The 12,239-nt window shown below is 28.8% G+C and overlaps 2 protein-coding genes across 5 annotated transcripts in view; one reads left to right on the plus strand and one right to left on the minus strand.

Annotated features, from left to right (window-relative positions):
• Positions 1 to 1,141: 1,141 nt before the first annotated feature.
• On the plus strand, positions 1,142 to 5,884 carry LOC136079813 (uncharacterized). The gene is made up of 2 exons (XM_065796380.1): positions 1,142 to 1,855; positions 5,357 to 5,884. Exons 1-2 carry the CDS (start codon positions 1,179 to 1,181, stop codon positions 5,823 to 5,825), a joined length of 1,146 nt encoding a protein of 381 aa, XP_065652452.1. The 5' UTR covers positions 1,142 to 1,178; the 3' UTR covers positions 5,826 to 5,884.
• Positions 5,885 to 9,533: 3,649 nt separating this feature from the next.
• LOC100215166 (interferon regulatory factor 9) overlaps positions 9,534 to 12,239 on the minus strand; it is a 74,884-nt gene continuing 72,178 nt past the window's right edge. For all 4 annotated transcript variants that reach the window (XM_065796379.1, XM_065796376.1, XM_065796377.1 and 1 more), the window contains one exon: positions 9,534 to 9,907. In XM_065796379.1, coding sequence (XP_065652451.1) covers positions 9,720 to 9,907 — 188 coding nt within the window. In that variant the 3' untranslated portion in view covers positions 9,534 to 9,719. The remainder of the gene's footprint in view (positions 9,908 to 12,239) is intronic.

Genomic DNA, 12,239 nt, shown 5'->3' on the forward strand with positions numbered 1-12,239 from the left:
GCTATTGTATCACTAAACGAGGTTAAGAGTGTTTACCAGTATTTTCCTGTAAGATGTTTTTTCTTCCTTATGGTCGGGACTTTTCTGTCTTGAAAAGAAAAATCTGGAAACTGATAGGATTTATACCTTAAAAGAATATAATAATTTGATTCTGTTTTCCTTCAAGAAAAATACGTTTTCTGGTATCATCGTTAAAAACGCTGTTGTCCGATAAAATAGCTGGCCGCAATGTGCCCAGGAACGAAAAAGTTACATTCAAAATCAGCACTTTTATGCAAATGAGCCACAAAACTTAAACAAAGTGAAAAGTAATTTGCAATATATAAATGGACTTCAGTTCCAAACATTTTCTTGAAGAAGTTTCTATCTTTTAGTGCTGCCTCTTCCTACAGGTAAAGCTTATTCGGATAGAGCGATCCCAATCAACACTAAGAAGATTGCTGACACCTTTAAACTTATGCTGTACATTCCAGATGATGAAGATATTAAAGAGTTTTATGACCAGATTCTGACTTGACCCACTGTAGACAAAGCTGGTTCAGAGTTTGAGTTACTGTAATTTAAACATTACCTTACAAACTTTCATCATAAAATGGACACTACTTTATCTGTAAAAAGATAAAATAATATCCATTTTGTGATGAAAATTTATAATGGTACCAAAAGTATTATATTATACATAAGTATGAGTTTTTAAAACTGAACTGTTGGTTTTTTTTCTTTATTTCTACAAATCCGTCCGAAAAAAAAACTTTTTTTTGGTTCTTATGTCTGTTTATTTCAGAAACAACACAAGTCAGTCTAACAAAAAACCCTTAAGAAGATATAAATTGTTTTTTTTTTAATTTTAATACAACTTTGTTTTAATAAGTATATTTGGTAATTTTTTGAAAATCATTAACACTTTTTATGAAAAATTAAAACGCTCTTTCTCATTTCCCAAAAGTTTTTTTTGATTTGGTGTTTCTGAAATGACCCGTTCATTTGCAAGATTTACAAAGATGAGATAATGTAAGATCTTCTTTTTTTTTCTTCTTTTTTGCGGAAAACGTTGCAGTGAACAGACGCTTTTTAACAGCTCTTCAAATATCTATCAACCAATTACTATTTAAGTTTTTATAAATTATTAAAATAAAAGATAAATCTAAAATGTCAGTTACGCTTGTAGAAGTTAAAAAATGCTAAAGGAAATGTTTTTAGAATATAGAAAAGAAATCAAAACGATGCTCAAACAACAACAACAAATATTTATAGATATCTTAAGCACGAATACAAAAATAATTAACGAGAGACTTGACAAAGTAGAAGAAAACTCTAAAGAAAATGCAAACAAAATAAAGATAATAGTAAAAGATATCGAAGACATAAAATTGAGCTTAAACTTTCATGATGAAGTCTTTGACAAAAAACTCGCAACTATCCACAAGCAAAACAACGAACGAGTAAAAAAGGAAAACATTACAACGCAAAATATAAATGAAAAGTTAAGAATGTTTGAAGATAGATCGAGAAGAAATAATTTAAGAATAGACGGATTACCAGAAAGTGTGAAAGAAACATGGAATGAAACTGAGGAGAAAGTTAAACAATTTTTAGTAAATAAGTTGGGACTAAATGAAATAGAAATCGAACGAGCTCATCGAAACGGAGTCAGAAAAGAAGGATCCTCTAGAACAGTTATAATGAAGTTGTTAAGATACAATGATAAAACAAAAATTCTAAAAGAGTCATATAGACTAAAAGGTACAAAGGCTTATATAAACAAAGATTTTTCCCATGAGACTGTCAATATTAGGAAAAGACTCCTGGCTGAAGTAAAAGAAAGACGCAATAATGGTAAAAATGTTGGTTTAAGGTATGACAAAATTATTAAATTAAATAATATCCAAAAAAAATAACTCTTATTTCTGATATTAATATCTTAGCGTATATATATATGTATATGTGTGTATGTATGTGTGTATGGGTATGTATGTATATATATAGAGTGTTTTCTAACTTTTGCTAGCATTAGCTGATCAGGGAATACTCCATTTTTTAAAGACAGATTACAGATATGCAGAAGGGGATATTCGATAATATCGTAGACATTTTTTACAACGTAGCTAGTTTTTCTCCAATTTTTATGAAATAATTATTAAATTTCTCTGCAATATCTATTTCCTTATTGGCTACTGTATCATTCTCATCTGTTTTTAAGTATTGCGGGAATACTTTGGTGGCATCTTTTATTTTCCCTGTTACCTCTTTAATTACGCCCCATGTTTTTTTGGTGTTACCGCAAAAGTTTTCTAATAAATTGCAATAATATTTTTATTTTAATGCTTTTTTAATTTTTCAAATAGATTTTTGTATTGTTTATATATTTTTTCGTTTTTATAAGTCTTTTTTTTCAAAAACTTTTCATAAAGCTTTTGTTGTTTTTTTTGAAGATTTAATAAGACCTTTTGTCATCCAAGGACTTTTAAGGTTTTTGAGTTTAGTTAACTGTTCAGGCTTGGAAACGCTTTTTCGTACAAACTTGCAAAAGTGAGTTTAAAAATATTGTAAGCTGTGTTAGTATCTTTGCAATTAACAACTTGATCCCAGTTTTCCATTGCTAAGTTGCTTCGGAACTTTGTTATATTTGTTTGATTTATTCGCCTTTTTGTTATAATCATTGTTTTGTTTTCTTTTTTGTTGTTGAAATTGTTTAGTAGAAAAATATTGGAAAATGGTCACTTATGTCAGATTTTATTATTCGGCTTTGAATGTTAAATTTTATAGTATTATTTGTAAATATGTTATCGATGAGGGTAGCGGTTTGGAGAGTTACTCGAGTCGGCTTATTTATTAAGGGTACTACGCCGTGCTGTAAGAGATTATTTAAAAAGCATTTGACATTACTATTAGTTTTTATTTTTAAAAGATCCAAATTAGTATCTCCCATTATATATAAGCGCTTATTTTTAGCCAGTTTTAGGTACAGAATTATATGTTTTTTAAAAGATTTTATATTGCCATCTGGTGGTCTATATGAGCCAGTTATATACGCATTTGCTTTATTTTGGTTTGTTACTTCAACCGTCAAAAGTTCACAGTTTGCGTTCAGTATGCTGAGGCTTTCTACTTTTTTAAAGTGTATTGTATTATGTATGTAGAAACATATTCCTCCGCCAGTACCTCTACTACGAGTTTGATGGAGAGCTTTATATCCTTGTAATTGAAAATTTGAGTTAATGGTATTTTCGTCTTTGCACCATGTTTCAAAAAGGCATATTACCGTAAATTCGTGACTTATGTCTTTTAGCATATCTTTAAAGTTTTCAAAGTTTTTACTCATGCTGCGTATATTTAATGTCAGCGCTAAAAATGTATTTTGTGACGCATTTATAAAACGAGATAATTCTTCGATACTGTTGTAATTAGACTTAAATGAGTTGTTTTCAAAAAAAATTTTGTTCGGGTCGTTGTTATTGTTCAGAAGAAGAGTGTTTTCTTTATCAAAAATTTCAAAATATTTTGTTTCCGTCATTGCCATAATACTATAAAATTTAACATTCAAAGCGGAATAATAAAATCTGACATAAGTGACCATTTTCCAATATTTTTCTACTAAACAATTTCAACAACAAAAAAGAAAACAAAACAATGATTATAACAAAAAGGCGAATAAATCAAACAAATATAACAAAGTTCCGAAGCAACTTAGCAATGGAAAACTGGGATCAAGTTGTTAATTGCAAAGATACTAACACAGCTTACAATATTTTTAAACTCACTTTTGCAAGTTTGTACGAAAAAGCGTTTCCAAGCCTGAACAGTTAACTAAACTCAAAAACCTTAAAAGTCCTTGGATGACAAAAGGTCTTATTAAATCTTCAAAAAAAACAACAAAAGCTTTATGAAAAGTTTTTGAAAAAAAAGACTTATAAAAACGAAAAAATATATAAACAATACAAAAATCTATTTGAAAAATTAAAAAAGCATTAAAATAAAAATATTATTGCAATTTATTAGAAAACTTTTGCGGTAACACCAAAAAAACATGGGGCGTAATTAAAGAGGTAACAGGGAAAATAAAAGATGCCACCAAAGTATTCCCGCAATACTTAAAAACAGATGAGAATGATACAGTAGCCAATAAGGAAATAGATATTGCAGAGAAATTTAATAATTATTTCATAAAAATTGGGAAAAAACTAGCTAATAAAAAAACTCCTGGAAAAAAATGTTATAAATCGTATTTAGAAAAAAAAACGTCTGTTGTGAACGAGCTTGATATAATTCCGGATGAGCTTAAAAATGCATTTAATACCTTACAACAAAACAAAAGTCCAGGTCTAGATGATATTAGCGTGAACGTTGTAAAAAATGTCTACGATATTATTGAATATCCCCTTCTGCATATCTGTAATCTGTCTTTAAAAAATGGAGTATTCCCTGATCAGCTAATGCTAGCAAAAGTTGTTCCTATATTTAAAAGCGGAGATGATTCTATAGCTTCCAACTACAGGCCTATTTCTATTTTATCATGCATTTCAAAAATATTAGAGCGCATAATGCACAACAGACTTTACAACTACCTGTTAAACCACCACCTGCTTAATAATAACTAATATGGTTTTCAAACACACCATTCAACAGAACACGCTATAGCCAAACTTGTCAATGAAATTTTAAATGGGTTTGAAAACAATAAATACACTCTTGGGGTTTTTCTCGATCTTTCAAAAGCGTTTGACGCAGTTGACCATGAGATTCTTCTTTATAAACTGTATAATTATGGATTAAGAAATAACAATTTAAAATGGTTTCGCTCTTACCTTAATAATCGGAAACAAGCTTTATCATATGACAACACTGTAACACGACTTGAAAACATTACTTGTGGGGTCCCACAAGGATCAATTCTTGGTCCATTGTTATTCCTCGTTTACATTAACGATATCTACTTATCTTCTAACATACTTAACTTTGTCCTTTTTGCTGATGATACGCAAGAATTCTTTAGCCACACAAACTTTAGCCTATTATTTAACATTGTTAATCAAGAACTCGATAACCTGAACGAATGGTTTAAGGCTAACAAACTCTCTTTAAATGTCGAAAAAAGTAAATATATATTTTTTACAAAATTATCAAAATCTGAAGCCTTCCCCTTAAAACTACCTGATTTACTAATTGATAAAACAAAACTTAAACGAGAATACTCAATCAAGTTTTTATGCGTGATTCTTAATGAACATATTAGCTGGAGTAATCATATCAAAGTAATAGAAAATAAAATATCTAAAATTATTGGTATTATGTATAAAACAAAACATCTCCTGAACGCAAATTGTTTAAAAAATATTTATTTTGCATTTATTCATAGCTACATCAGCTACTGCAACGTTATCTGGGCAAGTACTTATCCTTCAAAGTTAAATACAATCTACAAAATACAAAAACGAGCAAGTCGCTTGATATTAAATGCAAATAAATACGCTAGTGCCAGACCACTACTAAGAGAAATTGGAGTGCCAAATGTCTATGAAATAAATATTCTTAATATACTTATTTTTATGTTTAAGTTTAAAAATGGTATGCTACCAAGCATTTTCCAAACTTACTTTTTTTCTTTAAACCACAAATACGAAACTAAATACTCAATAAATAATTTTTTTATACCTAAAACATTATTAAAACAAGCTGATTTTTCGATATCTTGCCGAGGGCCGCGGTTATGGAACTTGGTTTTAACGAGTAATATAAAAACTTTAACTTCAACTCAACAATTTAAACGTGCAACAAAACAACACTTATTTGATTTTGATACAAAGCAATTACTATCGTTTTATTAAAAATTTTGTTAATGTTAATTATTTAATATCTAATAAATTGACGCAACATGTTAATTATATTGTATGGTAATTAAAACATGTTTGATATTATTCTATATTATAATAATAACGCAATTTGTAAATGCAACATTTATTGTAACTTACGCCATTTGTAGATGGAATATAAAACAGAATTTATTTGGTTTTGTATGTATATATGAACGGACATATATTTGCATGTATGTGTGTGTTTGTGTGCGTGCGTGTATAATAAAAATAAAAGTAGAATAAAATAGAGAATTAATAATAATAATATAAAAAAAATAATTAAAACTTTTTTTTTTCTTCTTTTTTTTCTGCAAATAGTAAATTGATTGTTAAATCAGTTTTCTCTTTAGTTTCTACTTTCATTTTTATCGGCTGAATTTTTTAGTTATATTAACGGGGCTGGATGATAAGACCATGTCTTCTGCCAGCTCCGGTCGAAACTTTAATGTTATATTTTTATGTTGTAAAAACATTATAAAAGCTTATTTTTTTAATGAGGAAATTAAATAAATAAATAAAAATCTTCAAAGTTTAAAAAACGAAAGTTCAATATATATTTTTTTTATTAAAACCACTTAAATAGGGTTTGTAATCCCGTGCTATATTTAAAATCACGGGGTTTCGGGATTACATTTACCTATTCCCGGGATCCCGGGATTTTGAAATACCTGTTTTTGAAAGATTTTAACATATTATTTTAGAAAAATTTTAAGGAAATTAAGAAGACATTTAAAGTATGTTTAGAAAAAACTTATAAATTTCAAGGAAGTTCTTTGGTTTGTTAATATTATACATACTTAATTATTAAATTATAAAGACGTTGTTTTTGTAGATATAATATACGTATGCAATTATTTTTGATTATTTTTAAAATACGTTTTGAGGAAGCAGAGCACATCCAAAGTTTCATCCCCCAGACGACTTCTTATTTTTGTTGCATAAAGGTCCGGCCGCAGAAAAAGCACGTTCTGATTCCACACTGGTAGGCTTAATAGTCATTAAAAAAGCATACGCTCTTTGCAAAAAATCACCACGTGTTCCTCCATTTTCAAACAACACCATTTCCTTTTGAATTTTCATCGATAACGTCTCACATCGAGTTGGTATGCTGGGCAAATGTGCTTTTTTTATAGCTTTATTAAGTTCGTCTGTGATTCTTTTGCTGTTTTTAAGAACAAAAGAAATAGATTCAGATGAAGAGTCAGAAGAATCAGAAACAATTTCGAGTAGTGCCTCATTTGAAACAGAAAGTTCAACTTCTGATTCAGACTCATTAGCTGTTAATGATGTAGCTGGATTTGTAGCGTCTAGTCTTTCAAGTAACTCAACTATTAATTTGCGACATTTTATTGAAGTCGGAACTGTTACTAACTCTATTTCAGATTCGGACTGAATGTTGGTTCTACCATTGTGCAGATACTGAAGGATCCTACTTGCATCGGTACGCCTTTGTTGCATTCGAAGAACGAGAGATGAATGCAACTTTTGACTTATAACGTTGTTAGCATCTTTAAGTTTTTTTCACATAAAAGTTATAGCAACATCGGCTGTAAACAAATTAGCATCCCGACGGCAAAGGGCCTCAACTGTTAGTTTTACTGGAAGTAGGGCATTAACGATAGCAGATACAGTTTTAAGCTCAATATTAGATAAAGCCAAAGATTCACCTTCCGGTAGACTTATGTCTATTAATGCCTTTTGTATACAATTTTTTAATAAATAGACGCGTTGAAGCATTGACAAAAGACTTTTCCATCTTGTCTTGCAGTCTTTAATTAGAGCTATTTGTTTCCCAAATTTAGCCGCAACATACTTCTGCAAGATATCGTTTTTTTTTGGTGATCGTCTGAACATTACTATTACTTTTCGTACCTTTTTGATCACTGGACCACAATTTACCTCAGTAACATCAAATTCGTTTCCTCGATGCCAATTATGACTAGCATCAAGATCAACCAGTTTATCGTTGTCAGAAAAATCATCATCCTCGCAAGAGTTACTCTCTGAAAAATCGTCTTCTATATCTGATTGTTCGTCTTCGTCGAATTGCTGATCTATTTCTCTTTCTATATCCTGCTTTTGATATAGTACTTCAATAACGGCCAGTTGCACACCATGGGCAAAACATATCTGTTGATTTACAGGTAATATTCTCCCAACTTTTTTCATCACACTTGCTCCGTCAGTCATAATACCAACAATATCTTTTCTCAAATCAAGTCCATATTGTGCAAGCTTTTGTTGTAATAGCTCAATAAACTTACTTGCAGACATTGATCCCGTTATACGAGTTAAGCCTAAGCTCCAGAACTGACAATTTCGTGCATGTAAATTAATATTCATGTAGTAACGGTTACGCAATGATGTCCATTCATCAAAAGATAAAGAAAATCTTTCTCCTACACCGAATTCAGGTTTTTTTTTGCTAGGTATTTCAGTAATAAAAAAACTCCTTATTTTTTTGCTGTAATCTACAACCATTTTACGCACAGTGTTGACTGTTGTGAGTAAACTTTTGAATCCTGTAGCTATAAGACCTGCACTTATATCACTAGAACACCATATCACGTTGAACGAAATCCCATCAATAGCTCTTAATCGTGCAAGTGTAGCAGGAAGTGATTTTTCTTCTCGCTCCAATATCGAAAAATAATTGATTAACGTTTTTTTTTTTTTTATTGGTGGTTCATCTCATGTGTTTACTGAAATAGTAGTTAATGTGAGGTTAATTTTATGGACAGAAAGTAAGTGCGTATGGAGACCTTTCGTTGAACCACCTCCAATTTTTAAAATTTTTTTGCAGTCAGTAGACTTTCACATTGCTGTTTGCCCTTTTTCTTCTCTTAAAAAAATGTTTCCAAACAGCAGAATTACTTTTTTTGTCATATTCCATGTACGAAGCCATTATAATTTTAGAAAATTTACTGATTAAAAAACCAGCAATTTTATTTTTTATTAAAACTTGTACTTTAAAATAGTCACAAACAGATAACGTCTATTCGAGATAAAAATTGTCAGAAACTTGAATAAATGCGACTAAGCACCAAAAATTTTTAAGAATGTAATTGCAATCCAATTTCAATTGTTATAACAACTTTAATCCAGTTATTCAAAAACATAACTGCAAGAATTTCGAAATTGTTAAGTTCGAATTTTAATGCAATCGAACGAAAATAATTTAATTTAAAAATTTTCAACTGAAAACGATTTCAAAAAAAATCCCGGGATTAAATGCTTAATCCCGGGATTGTTAAAAACCGGGGAATCCCGGGATTTCGGGATCCCGGTATTCCCAACCCTACACTTAAATCATTTTTTTAAAATACGTTTTTATTGATGGTTACAGATACCAAATCTCATTTCTAGTTGGCTTCATAATAGTGTGCATTTTTTCTGCATCACATGCAATAGGGTCTACCCATTTAGACCTGTTAATTGTTTAATATGTTATTAACAAAATTTGCATGTTTAGGCACTTATTATATTTACAGTTAAACGTAACGAAACTTTTTTTATAAAAACAAAACATGCCTGTTCTCATAAAATATATAATATTATTTTGAAAATATGGCTCATTTCAATATTTATAATTTTAAAAGCCTTCATTGCCGTTGCAGATAAATTGGGAATTTTTTCCAAATTTAAAAGTTGCTTTATATGAAAAAAAAAAAAAGATTCACATAAATTTAATTGTGCAAGTATGTTTGAACCAATTAAAAAAGTCTACAGTCAAATCGAATAATAATACAAAAATTTTATTTATGGATAACAGGTTAAAAATGTCGCTATTGTTCTTTTTAATTTTCATTGAACATTAATCTTTTATAGTCAAACTACTTTTGATCTCTGCAGAATAATTGTTTGCATTTATATATAAAAGATGCCTGTAGATTTATCGTTTTCCTTATTTATATCGCTATTGAAATTCGGTTGATTTCCAACAGAATAATTGTTCGGAGCGGTTTGTCTGTATATGCTGTCGGTATCAGGGATAATATTATTAATAAAAAACGATTCAGGTTCGGATATTTCAATGTCAAAGTATTTAAGCGGATCTAAAAAACAAAATTAAAATTTTTAAATGTTTCGATTATTTTAAATCTTTATATTATTTCAAATTATTAGAAATTAAATTTGCTAATAACATATGGCAGCAATAGCTAGAAAACAAAAATAATTGTTCAAATAAACAGTTATCTTTTTTTAGTTTAGAAAAAAGAATTCAAATACCATATATTTTATATATATTAAGATCTAAAAATAAACGAAAAAATTAGAAATGAATTTTATCAAAATGAATTTAAGAAAACAATTCAATGGAAAAATTATTGCAAAAGCATAAATATCAACAAACATTTTTTGACATCAATACCAACAGAAATTTTAAGAGCATACATTCCAGCAAATAATTTTTCAAATAAAATTTGTGGAACCAAAAAATTATTGAGTTACCACTGTTTCAAATCTAGAGTCAAATTACTATCAAATTCAAAATAAAACAATCAAATAACTTCTCAAGACTTACGGAACATAAGCAAATATGCTTATATAAAGAAATAACAGTTCACAGAAAAGACCTTGCAGAAAATGCAGATCTAATTAAAAAGATTAAGGACTGGAAAGATCTAAGTAAGAGAAGCAGATGATTTAAGAAAAATTAATTGAAATCACACATAAACTAAGTATTAACTTGTATAGGGTTGTTAAGTTGGCTAAATATCCTGCTGAAGCATCCAATAGCTTTAACAAAAAAAGTCTCTTGAGATCCTACCAGATAGTTTGTTGTTGTCACAAAAAATGCTGACAAAATAAAAAGCATGGATGTTTTCCAATAAATCTGTTAACTAAAAACTTTAAAACTCAGTGCAATCTTTCTAATAACCAACATTTAACAGAAAAAATCATCTATATTAAAGAATGGAGACACTCTTCATTTTATGAAATATTATGGAACACTGTTTCAACTCTTCAACAGAGTATGTTTAATCATACTTTGACAAGGATACTAACCTTTAACTGAATGCCATTTCTATGAGAATATATACCGAAGCTAGGGGTTTTGAAAGTGTACTTTATTTTACAGAGGATTTTGTTGGTGTTTTTATTACAATGTGTATGATTAAAAAGCTAATAGACTGTAGTTCTCTTCATCTATAACATCAAAATAAAATATGAGAATTGACTAGAAATAAAGAGGAACATATTAAAGCAAATAAACAGGAGCTAAATTCCATTGAACTTAATAATGGAATATTGACACTGCCAGAAGAGCATACACAAATGGTAATACTTTTTTGAAATAATAATTTAATTTATGAATTATTTTACTGTGAAGTAAAAAACTCTCTGACAAAACTACAATATTAAATAATAACTTAAATGCATTTAAATATCTATTATATAAACTGTAAAAAAATTAAGAATGGGAAGTTTAAATATGGGGTCCCAGAGCCTGGAATCTCAGAAGTCCATGAAGATGTTACGACTCCAGGACTTTAATTTTTTAGCTATTAAGGTGCTTCAAGAAAAAAAAATCTTGTTGCAGAGCAACACAGAAGAGTATTAAACCGAAAAGTGTCATCTGCTTGTTTACTTTTTTAAACCTCATTTATTTTGCCAGGTTTGGCATTTGCTAATATGCAGATATTTTTGAAATCATTTTAAAAGTTTAACATGTGGAAAAAACTTTTTCTATTGTCTAAATTATTAATAAAGATGAACTTGTGAAATGTCATCATTCAATGCTTGCTAAGATAACAAATTATTCTTTAAAAAGTTCAGTAAAAACATTTTATGTAATACATGGTTGCGGATTTAAATCCACAGAGTTCAATTCAAAATTAAATTTCTTTTTATAAAAAATGCTATGAATGGTTATCATGCTTACCCTTGGTAAGTTAGCTACGAAATATTTTTTGGGGAGAGTCTAAATTAGTTTTTTATTATTAAATATGTGGGGTTATTCTTTACATTTATGTATCTTTCAATTTTTTATATTTTTGTATCTTTCAATTTTATAAATTTTTCTTTATTATTGTAGCAAACATTGGCTAATTTATCTGCATATCTCAGTTTGTTTTAGAATTAAGTTCTATGTAAGAAAACATTTATCCACAGGTAGAAAGTTCAGTTTTTAAAAATTCTGCATTTTTTTAGTTCTTTAATTTTGATGAAAAAAAGAACTAAACTAGCATAAAAAACTTTTTAAATATGTGATAACACAAACTGTTCAAATGATACTTTTTATATGTGATAACACAAACTGTTCAAATGATACTTTTTATATGTGATAACACAAACTGTTCAAATGATACTTTTTATATGTGATAACGCAAACTGTTCAAATGATACTTTTTATATGTGATAACACAAACTGTTCAAATGATA

This window comes from Hydra vulgaris, chromosome 04 (genome assembly GCF_038396675.1).
Source record: "Hydra vulgaris chromosome 04, alternate assembly HydraT2T_AEP".
In the NCBI taxonomy this organism is placed as follows: Eukaryota; Metazoa; Cnidaria; class Hydrozoa; order Anthoathecata; family Hydridae; genus Hydra; species Hydra vulgaris.

Excerpts from the sequence above, each read along its gene's own strand:
- LOC136079813 (XM_065796380.1), top strand. The coding sequence starts at position 1,179 with ATGCTAAAGGAAATGTTTTTAGAATATAGAAAAGAAATCAAAACGATG. Across the intron at positions 1,856-5,356 it reads GGTAAAAATGTTGGTTTAAG|CTACATCAGCTACTGCAACG; the intron begins GTATGACAAAAT and ends ATTTATTCATAG.